We start from the raw sequence: 18898 nt of genomic DNA, 5'->3' as shown, positions 1-18898 counted from the left end.
ATCAGCCATGACTGGATAGAGATCCCAAGTAATTCGCAATTGCATTTTTCGGTCGCCCACACTGAGGATTGAACCTTCGAATTTCAGAAGATAGCACTTTTTACAATTGATTTTTCCGAGTACTCTAACCACTGCGCCACAAGTTCTTGCGGAAGGACCCGTGGCGCAGTAGTTAGAGCAATACGAATAGCCAATCCTCATCTCAAAAATTCAAAAACGTCAAATAAAAGTTTAGTTTATTAGTGATACAAACGAAAAATTTGCTTCATAGCATAATCTCAAATCGACATAGTGGTATAGTGAATGAAAATGTGTATTAACAAAGTATGTTAGAGAAGTACACGTTATAATTCTGGGGGCATAACTGCCATGAATCGCTACCACAACAACGTTTTGGATCTAACTACATTTATAGTCTCTCGGAGAGTCGGTTATTCATTAAATAGGTAGATCAGCTTACTCCATAACAATAATGATATTAAAAAAAAAAAAAAGTTTGCGTTCTGTTGGTGTGAAAACAGTACGTCCGAATGTGCTAGCGTGTGAAAGGGACTTGTTTTCACACATGTTCTAGTAAATACTGCCAACCGGCCCTCTGCTAGTGTGAACGTAATGTAGTAATAATACAAGTAGAAATATGTATGATTGACGTTATTCGGACTATTGTTCCCAGTTCAAAAGATGAGAACAGTTGTCTGAATAATTGAAAGTATTAAAATATAAATAACATCTCAAAATCCCGAAACATAAAAATTTAAATATTCTGTTTAGTAAAGTTTTCAGATAATTTTTCTTCAGCATTGTTTTTTTTTTTCATATTTTTTTTATTGTTTTTAGCTCATATTTACGAATTTTTTTTTTTTTTTTTTTTTTTTCATAAACGTTTTGGTCAATTCCTGCTTTTTTCTTAAATGCGTTTTTGTAACCGCCCTCTTTTAAAAGAACACTGATTAACAAGAATAAAATGTATAAAATATTGAAAAGGGAAAACTTTGAAACATCATAAGAACAATTATGATGTTTGTTTTCTTTCATTGGATCTCGGAATATAGGTTGGCGGGTATACATACGCATAACACCCTCCATCCCCGACGGTGCTATGCCATATGCCGTACGATACGCCCCGCTGTTTCTCAGTTGCCACCATGTAGAACTTATCCATGCAGAATATTCGAGTGCTTGATGCAAAAGGGTTGAAGAAAAGAACATCGTAACTATGGCGCCGGCAAAACCAAAAACTTAATATGAGCCTCTGTTGATATACAGAAGGACAGTTGTGTTAAATGCTAACTGGGAAGAGAATGAATCTATGGAACCTTGAGTTAAAGAGTTTTAACCTATAAAAGAGTTAAAAAGAGAGTTAATTTGTAAAACCATTAGAGTTAAAAGAACAAGGGTGTAGTTGTGAAATTGCTAGTCAGGCAGTGAGGAGATGTAAAAAATAAAGCTGAGATCTCCGATCGTTTATGAGTTGGGGTGATTAACCGACGTGGACTATAGAGTTTCCTATAATAAGTTCGAATCCTATCAGATCTACTGCGTTTAATTACACGCTAATACTGTTAGAAAAGAAATAAACCAGAACTTCCTTCACTTACAGATACAATAATGACTTTTTGTTCAACTAGCCATATGCTATTAATTGTTGACAATAGGTATTTTATATAAATCGAGCGAAGTTGGTGATTGCCAAAATTAAACCAAAATAAAGCCAAAACAAAACCATGCTAAGTCGTGCCTAGGAATTTGGTGTTTCGCAATGTGTGTGAAATAAAGAATGATAAAATGTGCGTGTATGTCCCCAACCCCGGAAGAGAGAAATACCGATGGAAATGATTAAATGAAGTCACCCGTTTATGTAACAGACGAAGGGCGTAATGGAGAATCAGCGAGGTGGGATGCGGGATTCTAGTCCTTTGTATTACTTTCGCGATGAAAACACAACCAAGCACAGTAAAAAAATTTTTATAACTTTGTTAATATACAGATGGCAATAAATAGTCGACTTGTTTTTGTTCCCGTTTTTTTTGGGGGTTACGTGATGTTTCCCCGTGTGTTGATTCAACTGGAGACGATCTTTAAAGACATTTATTATTGAATAGAAGAGATTTTGGGCATTTTGTTCTTAAATTTTGTAGATTACGGGAAAAAAAATGTAAAACTGAAATTAAACAAGCTGCTTAATATTTTAATTGGAAGCATTCAATCTGACAACATGGTAATCAAATAAGCTGTTTGTCATGAAAATGCACACAAATAATTACGAACAGATATAGATATCGGCCAGCGGTTTTTGTTTTCTCATAAAAATGACAGATTCCCTTTCAAATAATACCGAATGATTTAAGAATATTTAAACCCAGTTGTTTTATTGAAATAATTTTTTCTTCATACTTAGTAAAAAGATTAACGGAATTATCACATCCCAAGCGACTTCCCAAAATGTATACATGAATTAAACAAAAACAATAAAATCCACCCTATTTGACGTTCTAAAAGATGCTAACAATAATGAATTCTATACAACAATGTATGAATTATTATCAATACAAACTCGTAGGCTTGACTATTACAAATCTCTCGAGGTGTCTCACCGTGCACTAGTACAATCGTCAAGTATCTAAACACTCCTGCTCCTCTATATTTCGAAAAATTCTCGTAGACAACAATATTAGAATATGTAAATAGCAAGCTAAAACTAAAAATGTTTTTACTTGAGTGTGACACCGCTCTAGGATAAGGGTTAATAAGTGTTAAGTATTTGGTGAAACAACTCGATGATCATCATTAATGGTGGAACTTGGATCAACAAAAACTTATTTACATTGGACTTGAAAACGACCATGTTATAGTCAGCCGGGAAGCAGCCACGGACGGACAGTTCTAGGAAAGAAATGCTGCTCATGGAATTATTTTGGCGCAAACAGAGAATGGGGGATATGTTGACAGTTGTTGTAGCTATACGAGTACCTGCTACAAACATTTAACAGGATGGAACATGGAGTATAGCTGAGTCTAGCACCTACCATAATACTAACGATAGAAGAGAGATAACCTCGCAACGTCTTTTTCGTGAGGAAGAAGAGGAAAGGAGAGAGGCGAAAAGGTCGGTAACCACTACATTCCGAAGATAGTTTTATACCTTGTCAGGGTAGGAACAGTTACCCTTAAGAGCTCCTCTCCAGTTGTCGCAACAAGATTCTATCTTGGGGCGTATTTGACTTTTAGTTAAGTAGAGGATAGCGTCGGGAATGAGATACTTTATGGAGTAGTTGAATAATCCCATCATTTTTCCAGTGATTCTGCCAATGGATCTGATGTTGGCCTTCCATTTCAGTTCAGGAGTGAAGGTCAGTCCCAGAACTTTATCAAAGCAAGGCACTTCATCAAGACAAGAACCATTCATTTCTATTGGGGCTAAGTGAGGATATGATAGTTCGTAGTGAAAAGATAGAAGTTTGGTTTTCGATACATTAAAGGAAACTATTCAATTTTTAACTCATTGTATAGCATGCTCAAGATCCGAGGAGAGTAAATCAGAAAGATCCTGGTCATTGCCGACTTTTGCCATAGATGGTATTATCATCTGCATATATGTCGCCGAAAGATCTCAGAATATGATCTGGGAGGCCTTTGATGAAGATCAGGAAGAGATTTGGGCTCAGAGCGGTTCCTTGTGAGCTTAGAATTGTAGCTCATCAACGACTACTTTAATATACCTATCGAAGAGAAAGAATTTGATTGTTGAGAAGATATTTCCAGCAATTCCATAGCTGGAAATCTTGTAAAGTGGACCTTTATGCCAACCTTAGATATGTCAAGAGCTATTGCTCTAGATATGAGGCTACCGTCAATAGATTCACTAATCCTGTATGATATTGCTGTCAGCACATCAACTGCTGATCTTTCAAAACGGAAACCATATTGCTTGTCGCTGAATAGGCTATTTTTGTCGAGTTGATTGACAACTTCTCTATTTATCACAGACTCAAGTAACATTACTTATAACGCACAGAAGACTGATTGGTCTGTACTGCGAAGCAGAGAAACGATCTCTCGTATTTTTAATAGGCAGATTATCGAGGTTTTCTAGAGAGTTTGGATGCATCTCTCCTTAAAGCAGCGTTTAAATAACTTGTTTAGTATAGGAGCTAGTTCCAGTTGTAGTTTTTTATCACTATAATTTGAATGTTGTCAGGGCCAGTTACTTTGCTGGAATCAACGTTCTTGATAAGTTTGGCAACATCTCGTTATAGCATAGCATGGATAGTATTGGGAGGTTTCAACGCAGATTTAGAAAGACGTTATATCCGATATTTAAAAAAAAAATAACAATAAATATCAAAATATGCTTCAATGTTTTTTGGCATAGAATTTTTACAAAGATGCTGGGTGGGGAGGGGAGGCTTATATAACAAAAGTAAATGAACATCGTGATTGCTGATGAACTACATGCAGACATACTTGTGTTAGTCATCATGATATAGGTATGCCCTGTTTTTGTCTGTTTCATTATACTTCAGTCGAAGTTCTCAAAAGTCTGTGACTAACATTTGACTTCTATGAGATACATAGATATTCGAATATTCAATTAATATTCTACTTTATCTTTCAAACACTGAGTTACTAAAGAATTTGAGAACATAATTTCCCTCTCCCGAATTGACCATTTTTAAATGTTATAGTATATCTTTCTTTTGGTCTCTTAACAAAGTCCAGGACAAGAATTCATCTAGTCTAGTGGAGTATTCAGCTTCGTGCTGTTACTTGAGGTAACATCACTTAGAAAAGGTGCAATATTGTTAATTCCCCTTGCCAAACTTTCACAAAAAGCACTCGACTCGCTACTACCACTATCAACAATTCCCCCCACTTTCTATCCGTATCTAAATATAAACGCAGATTCTATTACTAAAGCTTCTTTCCTATAACTACCCGCCTGTAGAACACTGTTCCGCTAGCTTGCTTTCCAGGTGACTACAATATGATGGTCTTCAAATCCAATGTAAACAAGTTCTTGTTGGGTCGTCTCCTTAAATAATCAAATTCTACCCAATTTCCACCATTAACGATTACTACGCTACCACTGTACACTCATGAACTCTTATCCTGGAGTGGTCATCGGGCCTTAGTAAGTGGTGACTCCTTGTGCAAAAAAAATAGCCAATGTGTGTTAGCCATACCGAGAAGATCTTATTTGAGCTGCGAATACTAATTTTGAATATTTAGTTAGGATTTACTTTTATAGAAAAGTGTCCTCATACTAAGTTGTCCAGACAAACCCCTGTACAGATTGGCCTTAGACACTTCAGAATACTGCCTAGTATGTATTTAAGCTCTCTCCAATAGGCATTCAAGTTCTCATACGCTAGAACGTATATTAGCATGACTACGAAACAATTTCTGTCGATGTGAGTTCCCTTATCAAAAGGCTATAAAAAATGTCGGCAACGCTTAGTCAAAACAATGTGAAACTAATCTGAACAAAGCCATCAAAATGTCTTGCACAGACTCTAAACACGACCCACGACCTTTGTGAGCGCTGAAACATTCGAAACGTACGAGCAGAAAGCACAAACGTGTTCACATGTGAGAAAACCAGATAAATGAATCCACGTGTGACTTGTAAAGTAATTATTCTCAAGATAAGCAAGTAATTGTTTTACATTTGCGTTTTGAACACGTGACCTAGGTGAATAACATTTCTCTGATGGTTGACTGAATTATGCCCTTAGATTAGAGCGATTTTTGACAAGAAGTGATAGCATTTCCTGCTGAAGTTGGGTTTTTTTTTTAGTTACTTTGTATTTTGTAGTAGAATAGAATTACGAGATCTTAGACGAAAAAAAAACGCGCTCGTGTAGTGTTTTCCCATCACACACACACACACACACACTCTCTCTCTCTCTCTCTCTCTCTCTTTCTCTCTCCATCTCTCTCTCTTTCCCTTTCTCCCGCGTATACTACATGTACCCATGACCAATTGAATCGCATCTACTACTGTTATTTATTCTACCTTGATTATAATAAAAAAATCATAAACTGTGATACATCTGCTCAGACATTCTTACTGCATGACTAAAAGTAAGTTTATTTATTTCTATACTAACGGGGTTACCCGGCGTTGCCTGGGTGTTTGGGCGTGTGTATGTAGGAGAGGGTGACCCTGTTTTAATATTATAAAAAACAAACACGGTGTTAAAAAAAATTGGAAAAACCAATAAAAGCAAAACAGCGAACAAACGTAAAAAAGGTGTAAAAAGGTGTAAAAGAGGAAAAAGGTTCGAACCCGAAACATCGAGGTTAAGGCGGAAAAAAAATGCTCGACAAGTTACCCCTATGCCAAAGAGACACACACTTAATAAGGATAAAATTAAACCTTTAAAAACACTTGCTGCTGGTTGAAACTAACGCGAACGTTTTCTAGGTCAAACATGACGTCATTGTCGTAGTAGCAGGAGCAGAGAAAATGAAGGAACGATTTTTTCGGCACCCCTCCCTGTACAAAACTGATGATTTTAGGGTGAAGGAATTAATGTTTTTGACCAATTTTTCGATATTTGTCGGTGTGTCAGAAACTTTGTGAAAATATTTGTCAGTGTGTCAGAAACATTGTGAACAATATTGAATAATTCGACACCCTGTCTTTCCAAGCTTATAACTACTCGAAAAATGTAATTCAAACCCTAATTTTTTTTTTCAATTAAAGGAGCAACGACCAAGGTCTCATTAAAAAAAACGTGATTTAAAAAAAAAAGTTTTGAACTTCAGACTTTACCGGTAAATTTCTAAAAAAAAACACTACTTTTTTGTTTTAAATTTGAATATATTATTTATTGATCCTTTATCTTCAATTTGTGATATATAAAACTTTGGTGAGTAAATTAATTATTTACTTTTTAATAGACATTTCAAAATGGGGGGGCGTGAATTTTAAAAAAAACGTTTGTCTAAAATATTATATTCGGTTTATTAGAAAGAGCATAAAATTTCACATTGACCCTGAAAATATCGTAAAAATTGAATCAATAGAAAACTTTTGACAGATTTTTAAAGTTTAAAAATTGAAAAATACTGAACCCGTAAAATTCAATTAATTTCATTACTATTTTTGAAAAAGTAATATTTCTATTACTTTTTATACAACTTTAATAGTTTATTTTGGAAGTATAATCCATAAAAAAAAATAAACAACCCACTTTTAAAAGAGAAATTACGAGTTTTTTATATTTTATTCGAAGTTTCGTATCAGGGGGCAAAAAATTCCTACAAAAATTCTGATACACTTGTCGGGCGAAGGTTGGAACTTTAAAATGATACCTATCTTGCGAAAATTCGTGACCCGTGTTGAAAGTTTTTGCGAGACATACATACATGCATACATACATACATACATACATACATACATACATACATACATGCATGCATACATACATATATTTTCGCTTTTATATATATAGATTATTATTAGTTGCTCATTAGGAGTTTTCACACTAGTGGTGTTCCCTGGAGTTTGGATACAAGTCATCCCAGATTTCTAGTACTCTCAATTTTTTTCGATGGCCGTTGCAAGTGAGTTTTTGCTAGTGCGGCAGCCGCTTACTATTGATTTATTGTTGGCAATGACCATTAATCTTCACTTGAATTTGGGTGGCAATAAGCCTCTCCAAGGTTCTAGTCTGCTCCTCATTCTTCCAGTCGATGCATGGTAATGCCCTCTTTTCTCAGTTTCCCACCCTTTTTGACCCTTCACAGCTCTAATGCTCTTTTTTGGAGGGGGAGAATTTATACGATGACTTTTAGTTCCAGTTCCCTTAAGTTCATATGCGGTGTTTCTTCTACTATTTTGTTTTACCTTTGTTATTGTTTCCTCTGGATAATTAGCGTTCATAGTTTATGTAAGTTGGTTGACGCATTCGGGGATTTTCCTTATGATTTCAGCTGTTTTTATCATTGCTGCCTGTTGTATATTCTTAGTTTTCCCTTTGATTACAATCTTTTCTAATATTTTTTCAGATTTTTTGGAACTGTTCCTAGTGCTCCCACAATTACTGGTATTATATTGATTTTTTCATGTTCCGTATTTTTCCCCAAGCTCAATATATTTGCTTCGTTTTTATTATTATTATTATTATTATTATTATTATTATTATTATTATTATTATTATTATTATTATTATTGGCTCACATGGAGCTTTCACACAAGTCAACAAACGATCTGATTGGAGACCTGTGGTATTCTCTGGAAGCTGAGTGACAACAAGTCTCCCCAGACGTCCAGACCTCTCCACCTCCTTCGATAGCATTTGCAAATAAATTTTCATCATCGCAACAGCCGCTTACCATTGATTTCTTGCTGGTACTGGCCATTGGTTTATGCTGGAATTTGAGTGGCACTCAGCCTCCCCAAGGTCCCAGTTCTCTTTGCGCTTGTCCAGCCGAGGTCTCGTTGGCGCTCGCTCCTCGGTCTTTCAGTCCTTATTGACCCTTCTCGGCCCTTTGGTATCATTTTTTTTTTGGGGGGGGAGGTCGGTGATGAAACAATGGGGGGGGAGTGCATGATGGGGGGTGTAGAACTTGTAAATATGCAGTTTCGGTGTTCTTCATTCCCTGTAACGCTTATTCGTTATATTGTCTTGTATTATTCTCCGCATTCAAGGGTTTTCCTTAATATTTCAGTCGTTTTCATTATCGTTAGCCGTTGTACTTTTTCAGTTATTCCTCTGATTCCAATTTCTGACATTCTTTTTTCGAAGTTTTTCGGGATTTATTATTATTATTATTATTATTATTATTATTATTATTATTATTATTATTATTACCCCATGGTTGCTGAGACGGCAAAATCTACAATTGGCTGTTTCTTTTCTTTTTCTTTACTATGATGACGTCCAATCTTCTTGCTTGGATGAGTATACTTGTTTGTATCTGCATATTCCAGAAGATTTTGTGTTTTTTGTTTTCTAATACTACTTCTGGTTTATGTTTGTACAATTTGTCTACATGTTCCAAATGCAATTGTTTTCATAGTTCCTAGTGTACTGCTTTTTCTCATGTAGTCGTTCTGTTCTTGTATTCTTTGAGAACTAGTTTGCTGTATTCACTTATGTGGCTTACTGTTTCGTCTCTTTGTCCATTAAGTCACTGTTTTCCTGGGATTTATCTATATTAGTTTTAATGTAGTTAGTCCTAATCGCATTGTTATGTGCAGCTGTCAGTAGCGATTCTGTTTCTCACTTCAAGTGTCGTTTTCTCATCCATGTCCAGGTGTTTTTGTGATTTCTTTTGCTTGTCATTCCTTTTCAGGTAAAATTGGTCAGTATCATTTTTCGGACGCAAATCATTGTGCATAGTCATTGTTAAAATGTCTAAGTTATTTCGTCCAGCCTATAAATAGTTCACAGTATTTTATTAGTGATACTGCCCAGGTGTTTATTCTTTTAATGAGATTTCTAATGTATAGTATTGTTTCAAAGTTTCCTTGTTCTTCTCATGTATTCTTTTCCACTCTGCTTTTTCATTTCTGCAGATTTAATGGTGCTTGGATCTAACACTCAAAATATTTGTAGCTATTGTGTTCGCCAAGTTCCCTTGGTTAGTTACTTCGAGTGAACCTTTTTCCATTTCGAATTCTATTTGAATCTGATTGAATATTCTAGTTGTGCTTATCGGCTTTTTCAGTTCTGTTTTTGCATTTAACAAATAGCTTCAGGTCATCCATATACATGAGCTGGTAGATAATTTATTCTCTTTTTTAAACTTGTATCCAGCATCATATTTCCTAAGTACGTAGTTGAGTGGCATCATAGTTGAAATAAAGAGTAATAATGATAGAGAATCTTCTTGGAAAATGTCTCTCTATATTCTTATTTAAGTCAGATATTGCCATCCAGCTGTTAGTTCTAGTATCCATATTCCGAATTGCATTCTTTAATAATATTAATGATCAGTCGGATATATTATACATTCAATTATCCATGCTTGAGGGATTTTGTCGTGTTTTTCTTGTAGGCAATCCACGTCATGGCTATGTTCTTTTTCTGATTTTTACCTCCTTCGGGATTTTTTATCTATGTATAATAAGCCATGCGTACCCTTTTTTTTCATTCCCGGTACTCTTTTATCCTAGTTAATTTGTCTACTCTTGTTAAGGGAGTTGCATATCTGTTCTCTTAGTTGTTAAGATTTTCAACATAATTGGTAAACAGGTTATTGATCTGTAGTTGCTTGGCATCGTTCCTTTTTCAGCATTTTTTTTTTTTTTTTTGCACTAACGTGTTTTTTTCTTTAATCATCCATTCTGGTACATCTGTTTTGTGGACACATTTTTTCAAATTTGGCGTCAAGTCTTTCGTGTACGATCGTGAATTTTTTAAACATCGTGACCTGACTCGTTCCAGTTTTCCATTTTCCTTAGGGTCGTCTTGGGCGTTTCGTCAGTAATTTCTGCTTTTTTTTCAATTTCTCGAAGTTCTTTTTTCATGTTTTTCAGACATTTTGGATTATTGTTGTTGTATTGTGGCTGTTCCCATATATTGTCCCATAAGTGTTTTGTTTCTCCTGGGTTCAAGTGTTATGTTATTGTTCTGATCCCATTTAAGTTTTGATAAAACTATTTTATAAGGGATCAATCAAAATATAGTGAGAATGGTTGAAAGTAATCTATAGAAACTTTATAAGATAAGTTACTTGGTGATTGACTTTACTTTAAACACTTTCTTCCCACTATTGTTACCATTACTAAGCAAAATAAGTATTATTAAAAATTATCATTATCAATTATCATTACCATAATATCACAGTCACCAACATGTTTATCTCCTTTTATCGTTATCTTTTACATCTTTTTAATTATTATCATCACATTTAGAGTAGATGATTATATCTAAGCATGGAGATGAATTAATTATATACATTTTGATATTTTTATTATTATTATTATTATTATTATTATTATTATTATTGCGATATTATTGCGATACAACTTTCAAGGCTTCGCGTAGTTACTTACGTCAAAGCTATGATTAGAGATGTAAGTATGGGTGGAGGACGGCTTTAAAAGAGGAAAGACATGCCTTAGAATCACCATCAATAAATTCTTTATGGTTTTTCCTCTTCATTATTCCCCTTTTCCTTCTTTCTTTCTTTTTTCTTTTCTTCTTTTCTTCCATGCGTCTTTTCGTTTGTTTTTTTACCTCTTAATCTCTTCATCAATGTGTGTAGGGATGATAGTGGTGAGGCGGAGATATACAAGAGGGCAACGTAAGTTGTACATTTTCTGACCACATCAAAATTCTATTCAAAATAAAAGCATTTTTATAACTGATTAACCCCAATTAAATCTTAAACCCATTTTAGCATAGATATGTCAAATCCACATTCTCCTACTATTTGAACCTATACACACTAGTATGTTTAAGATTCAAGACGGCCATCAAACACGCATACGACCACTATTTTTTCTAGTCTTTTATATATATATATATATATATATATATATATATATATATATATATATATATATATAAGTATAGTTTTTATGTGTCGCTCTGACATTGATATTGAAACCCTACCTTTTCTATTTAAAAATCAATATAACCAACTTGTTAGTATACTCAATAATAGATAAGCAAGTAACTGTATGAAGGTAAACTAATTCGGATATTCCTTTGAAAAACGATCGTTAAATAATTAGTCATTCATTTTTGATGATTTCTTATTAGATGGTATGTTTCATTTCACTATTACACTGAATTCTATTTATGCAACGTTTCTACATTCTGCATAATTGCATATAATTTAGAATGAAAATGTTCCAACTCATTTTGCAAAGGAATATGCAAAGTAGTTAATCTTCATGTACTTACTCACATATCCATGACTGAGTATATTAAGAAGTTCGTTTTAATAATTTCTAAATATAAAATGTATGCTTTTAATATTAATCCCAGGGCGAGAAAAAAGCTCAACATGATAGATAGATAGATAGATAGATAGATAGATAGATAGATAGATATTGTAGAATTCGTAAGCACAGTTCTTTCAATCGTCATTACATTAAAGTCGTCGTTCAACTGTCGTTTCTTCGAAGTTTTCGCCCAACCGTAGTCACTTTCAATGCCTGATTCGATGTGAGTCGGTGCGAATAACTGACTGCTTTTATCGCAGTTAGCAGTTGTGCACGAGACAATCGATCATATGTCGCTTACATCAAAAGTTGAAGGAGTTAGAGTCTATCCATTGCAACCCAGATCTCATGCGTGTAGCTGCTTCGATTTTAATTTTGAACTTGAAAATCATTTCATAATTTCGATCTCTATTTCGATTTCTTTCAGATTTGTCCGCCTCCAATGTTGTCCTGGATACGAAAAGATTGTTGGAGAACCCGGATGCACGGGAAGTAAGTAATTTCGTGTTGTTTAATGTTTAGTGTTTTTTTTATTGCTTTTGTTTTTTATTTGATTGTCTTTAATGGTGCCAATATTTTACATTATAGTACAGCATTATTAGCAATGAATAGTGCAGCGTTGTTTACGAATATTATTTTTATTCATTTTTGACGTAAGAGGATACTGTGAATTAGAAACCATACCTATAGATACATCCTAAGTATAAATTTGTTACATGAGATGTTGATTAACATTACATTTAAATTCTTCATGTTGGTATCCTTTGATAAACAGTGAGCAGTGAGGAAATTCCGAAAGTGAACAGTACGAGAAAAAGCTAAAAAAAACTTTGCGGCATCTAAGAATAACTACAGTGAAGGGGTGAGATTTTTCTGACTGCCGGGTCGGTTGAGCGTATTTACGTGGAAGGGACACCAGTGCAGCATTTTCGTTGGAGCACTTTCCATTGAAGTATTTGTAAAACAAGCACAGAGATGCATATGGCGGCGATAGGACAGGGGCTGGAGCTTCGTAGATAGTGTGAGACCTATTAGGTTAGATGCACTTCTGTGGATCCTGTCTAAGAGAGAGAAAGTAGAGTAGATGCACCAGCCTAGATCTGACGACAACACTCCATGCATTGAAGAATTGTCTGTAGAGATACAGGATACTGTCAGGTGTGAGAAGTTTGCGAGCACCGTAGAGTGAGTACACCTTTTTGCAGCAGCCTTGGCAATATCTTTAATGTATTTGTTCTAAAACATGTTGCCTATAAATGTTATGTCCAATAGATTTAATAATGAACTTTCAAATAGTGTGTTATTAGCCATGGTAACCGGTAGTTGAGTTGACTTCTTCTCGTTGTCTTAATAGTATTAAATGTTACCATTCATTTATCTTCCCGTTTTACTAAAAACTGGATTCGGCCAATGCCTTGGATATTTGTTTGTTTTGCCCGCATGTCATGAATAGAGTGTAGTGTATTAGCAAATATACCCATCCCCGACACAATTGCATAATCACTCGCATTTAGAACACAGAACTTCTTGAATCTCGTATCTGTGTTTACTACTTGAATATCTATCTGCCACTAAGAAATGTCGATTGCAACTCTTACTTCACTACACATGTTTTAGAGCAAACTGTGTGAACGATATCATGATTGGCTGAAAATGAACATATGCTAGAGTAAGAAAATGTATTTTGATAAAGGCAGCTAATGAACGAGTGGGATATGCAGCTTACGATGCCAAAACGATGTCAAAACTAGATCTACTTAATATCATACAAGAAAATAATTGCAATGCAACAGCACTGTGGTAACTGTTTTGCTGTGAATAATCTAACATTATAAAGTAAAACTTGCATAGGATTAAATTGATTGTTGATACGGACGTACAACCTGGGTTTGCCAAGTTCGAATCCAGGTCGTTCCATAAAAACGCTTTTACTTAGAGGCATAGGTAACCTGATATCCTTCTAGAAAGAAGAGGCGTTCCAAATGTAAGGCTTCCTATTTTTAAACTAAAAAACTAAAATGTTGAAGAGCTATGAATACGGAAGTGGTACCACTTAAACGAGTAACATTTTCTGCTCCAGAATTTATTTTTCTACATAGTCACCACCATTCTCAATGTAGTGGTGGCTGGTCATGGGTGTCTTGAGCGCACTTTGTCACTCACATCTGTGTCGCCACTCTGATATCGATGAAATCATCTCCTATCTGTACTGACATCAACTGCATTCGCTTCCTAAACGTTCTACAAGTGCCGGTAAATGTTGATCGGTTCATTTTTTTCTGCATGGATGAATTCAATGAGGCATCTCTGCTTCGGACACATGTTCATGGCAGGGATTACTTTCGTGGAGTCTCACATCGTCAGTATCTGCAACAGAAAGATGAAACTTCCAGGTCATCATAGCAATCCCCCTCTGATCCATTCGGGTGGAATGAAATAATAGGAAGCATTACTTTTTAAACGTCCCTCGTACATCACTCTCAACAACATTACTCGTAGGAGGAAATTCCTCCGTGAGAGTGAAAACATTAATATTAGAAAACATTAATATTAGAAGGAAGTCTTACAAAGAAAGTGGGGGCATTAATCTAAGAAACATCGTTTCAAGAGAACATTACTTCCAGAAGAAAACTACTTTTTGAAACAATTACTCCTTGGAAGTGATAATCGTTTTGTTCTCAACACGATTGACCCTCAACCGTCGTCTTCTAGTATATATTTGGTAAGAAAATAAAGAGGAGAGATAAAGATTTTTTTAAGAATCAGACTAACTAATGCAACTGGAATTGAACGTATAGATATTAGAACGTGACATGATCAAGCGATTCATCGGGTTGGGCCTCTTCGACTTCCCGCCGAAGTAAGGACTTAAGTAGAGAATGGCTCAGTCACCAGAATCCCGTCCTAAGACATCATAGATCGCCACTTCCCAGCAACAGATGGCCCCGTTTTCGGAAGAGGTACTCCGATGCATAAGGTTGCAGTCGGCGAATTAGTGGCTCCGCTGACAGGTCGAAGTTAATAAGGACGCCATCTTTTTACCAGCAGTTAATGCACGAGATATTAATAGTAAATAAAAAATAATAATCCATTCTTTCATTTATAAAAGTTAAATAGTGATATATTTTTCGAAATGGAAAAGAAATGAAAATAATAAGTAAAGTTCTTGATTCTTTGACATTTCACCACAACATTAAGTGACGTCACATCGCGTCTTCAATATAACTGAAGATGCAAATATTAATAAGTTGGTTCAGTTAATAGTTTAATTAATAAACGATACTGGATATAAGTAAATTACTGAACTTGAAATTAACTAATTCAATCTCTCTGTTCAGGAGTTATTAGAACAACCCTGCATCATGATAATCCCCTCTGCAAGAAAATCATGACCAAATATTAAAAATAACATAATATTCGTAGTCCAAATAAAATTCACTCGAAATCATTATACACTAGTTAATACGAGGAATTATGCATCTTGTACACGTGATGTTATATCAAGTAATAGCACTAAGCTGGATAGGCCACCAAACTAGTTAAAATATTGTACTGGGCTACGATAAGGCCAAGAGACTACATGAAACTTATACTATAATATATTTAACTAGACAATTAGGAAGAGCACATTAATCTTCTTTACTTCTTTAGTAATCCAACTTTGGAGAGATAAAGGAGAACTTTAATAGAATATTCGAATATCTATGTGTCTCATACGGAGATCAAATACCAGCCCTAGGAAGTGGGAACCCTTGATTTCTGAAAACTCCGATTGGGGTAAAATGAAACAAGTAAATATAACTTTCAAAATATCTTTCTTTTTTAATTCCCGGGCAATGTCGGATAGCTACACCTGTTAAAGACGTACAATAAATGCATTTTTTTTCCGGTGACAAAAGAATGTGTGTTTTGCGCGATATTATTTCAATTGCTTCTATGTTATATGTTGCCAACTTTTGTGAAATGAAAACAAGATTTTTATTATAAACATTTTATATTATTATTGTTCGAAATTGTGACGAAAACAGAGTATATCAGACAACATTTCATGTGTGCAATTCCTGTTCGATTTGAATTAAGACATTCACATTTTTTGATAATAAGTTTATTGTAACTAAGTTTTACGCTTCTCAGGTGAATTTCACCAGCAGGTGTTGCTAATAAAATACCTTCTGTGCTGTAGGTTGTATAAACATCCCTACAAGCCTTGCATTTATGAACAGACGGGTTTTTTATAGTTGTGGGTGATCCAAATAACCTTTCATTGTTCTAAATACCCATCAAACGTGAAATAAATTCGGTTACAAAAGCCTCATAAAGGCTATTTTACAAGTATGATTTTAAAACAGTGACAATGGGGTTGTAAATGTAGAATATAACATATAGATTGAAATAAACGACTGTCAAATATGCGTCCGTAAATGACTAAGATTGAAAAACCGATTTGGATTAATCACTTTTTCACGATTGTTCATAAATTGGAATTAGCTTTACGCTAATTCTTTTTTCTTTCATTAACCTGTGGTGGAATTGACCCATAGCTGAACATCAGGGTTCATACCTTTCACAATTGTATTAAAATGTAAGTGAATGTAACCGATGTTATTTAGAATTGGATTACCCAGTCACGTAACCGCGTTAGCATCCATTGTACTGATCGAAACCTCATCCCCGCCCATCTTATTAAAAAAGAATATATAATTAATTTTATATAATATGATTTATATAATAAAAAAAAAACAAATCTATCAAAAAGTGTATACAAATATGTCGGGTAAAATGCTTCTTGATTTGTTTGCTCTTTGTCTTTGCGCGTCGTCTTTTTTATGCAAATCACAAATGAGATGCATCATAGTTTGGGGCGATGAGTCACAGAATAGGCCGCGGCTTTTGACTTTCCGCATTTGTTACAGCTTTCTCCCATTTTACTTTCTCTTGCCTTTTATTTAGCGTTGTGCGCTGTTTTCTATTAAGTGCTGATCCACTGGACAGAAAGGCTTATTTGGAAAGGAGGGGATGATGAATCATTTTCAAACACTTTTTCTAATTTATAGACAGATTCATAGGTTTCTCTTATGAAACTAAACATACAATGATGCAGGGGCTTAACAGATGCGTGCCTTTTTAACATACAAACATTTTTTATTCAAACAAAACTAAAAATGGGAGGATATAGTACCAAAAGTTTTAATCATTAGATAGAGTTTCGTCACATTTTTTGTAAATACGATTTCGTAAGGTTATTTAAGAAATTTTAGAACATCAAATACTGTTATGTAATGTTCTTTAATAAGTAAATCATTTTTTTGATTATTATTCTTTTAGATTTTCGGTGGTTTACACATTTTACAAAGAAGACTTATTTTTTTCTTCATTCTATTAGCGTTATCAAGTGGGAGGTGTAAGCCTGTCTTGGAGATAACAAAGCATACCTCCGACATTGTTGACGCTTTTTGTAAAGTCTGAATCCGATGTGTCTGCGTGGTTAGTACAAATTTTGAATAGAAAGAGTTTGCTCACATCTTTGAAAATATCATTTAGTATTTGAGAAATTTATTTGAGAAATTTTAGAACACGAAATAATGTTATATATTTTTTTAAACAAATATAAAGATTTTTTTTCATTTAATAACAAAAATGGTATAACATTATTTAATACTCTAAAAAAATTTTAACTAAAACAAATCAATTTATAACAAATAGAATCTGGAATAGAGTCAAAAGAATTCACAGAATTTTAAAATGGTGACAATTGTTCGCCATCAAATGGATAATCTATTCCAACAAAATTTTCGAATGCGCAATTTTGCTGTTGAGGAATCATTGTGCTAGAGATGCGCGGTCATTTGGACTCTGCAAAATAGTTGACTGCAACCTCGGAGTAACATTGTAAAAACGTATCGTCGAATTATTTTCGCAAGAAATTTTTCTTGGTCGATGTCATCAGTTATGAGAGAATTTAAATCCTTTCATCGATAATGAATTGATTTTAATGTTATCGATATTTTGTAAACGTTTTATTCAAATAAATTTGATTGAACTAAATCGACAATTTGTACCTGTTGATCATTTTCTTGTCATTCTTCTGACATCTTTTTAAATATCAATGTTTAAAACATTGAGTAAAAACCAATCAGTAGTCTTACTTACGTCAAAAAATGTATTAAATGTGTCTTCACGTTTGTGAAGGTTTTTTTTAATTGTCGGTCAGTTAGTCTGCTATGCTTTCTCGATAAATCTTAATATTTAAGAACGACATAGAATGAAAATTGGTGTGTCGATTGTTTGATTCAAAAGTGTTGAGTATTTTTTTTTATTCTGTCATGTTATAAAATAGCATTTCTCTTATCCGTCATTCACAAGTTTGAAATACAATTATCATCGAATTGGGAGGTAGCCGTGGCGAACTTGATGTGCCAAGTTCGAATTTGGTCAATTCCATAGCATTAATTTTCTAATTTTGTCATCATTAAATGTTGAACGGTCGTATATTAAGAATGCATTTGTCCTGGCTTTGTCACTAATGATCATGTTTTTTGTGAACATTTTTTTTCATTTTTATCATATCTAGATTTTCTAATATAAAAATTCTTTTTATTGAGATTTTTTAAATTTCTAAATCTCTTTTCGTTAGGCAAACCTTTGGAGGACTTGGTGAAAACGGCCGAAAATCTCGATTTGAAACAATTTTCCCAATTCGCAAGAAAGAAAAGTTTCCAACGAAATCTGAAAAAGAACCAAGCTTATACGATCTTTGTCCCCAACAACGACGCCATCTCTGATAGCATCCGGGCATCTGGGTATTTATAATTATTTATCTTTTGCTGGGCATTCATTTTATATTCATAACAACCTAGCTGATGTATAAATGGTTACAAAAATAATCTGCACAATAAACTAAATATCTAAACAGTTTAACATAAAAGAAAAATTCCTCTTTTGGAAATCTTTATTCAAATAAAGTATAGTTTATATATATATATATATATA

General features: G+C 34.2%; 1 protein-coding gene across 2 annotated transcripts in view; it reads left to right on the top strand.

The window, feature by feature from the left end:
- The window catches only part of LOC145291386 (transforming growth factor-beta-induced protein ig-h3-like), a 426450-nt gene that overhangs the window by 322892 nt on the left and 84660 nt on the right, over window positions 1-18898 (top strand). For both annotated transcript variants that reach the window (XM_080137179.1, XM_080137180.1), the window contains exons 4-5: window positions 12336-12400; window positions 18543-18708. In XM_080137179.1, the coding sequence (XP_079993305.1) occupies window positions 12336-12400; window positions 18543-18708 (231 nt within the window). The remainder of the gene's footprint in view (window positions 1-12335; window positions 12401-18542; window positions 18709-18898) is intronic.

The sequence above is a fragment of the Euprymna scolopes genome, chromosome 12 (genome assembly GCF_053919585.1).
Source record: "Euprymna scolopes isolate OS-2025 chromosome 12, ASM5391958v1, whole genome shotgun sequence".
Taxonomy (NCBI): domain Eukaryota; kingdom Metazoa; phylum Mollusca; class Cephalopoda; order Sepiida; family Sepiolidae; genus Euprymna; species Euprymna scolopes.
Note: the sequence above shows the minus strand (reverse complement) of the source record. Positions and strands in the feature narration are given on the sequence as shown.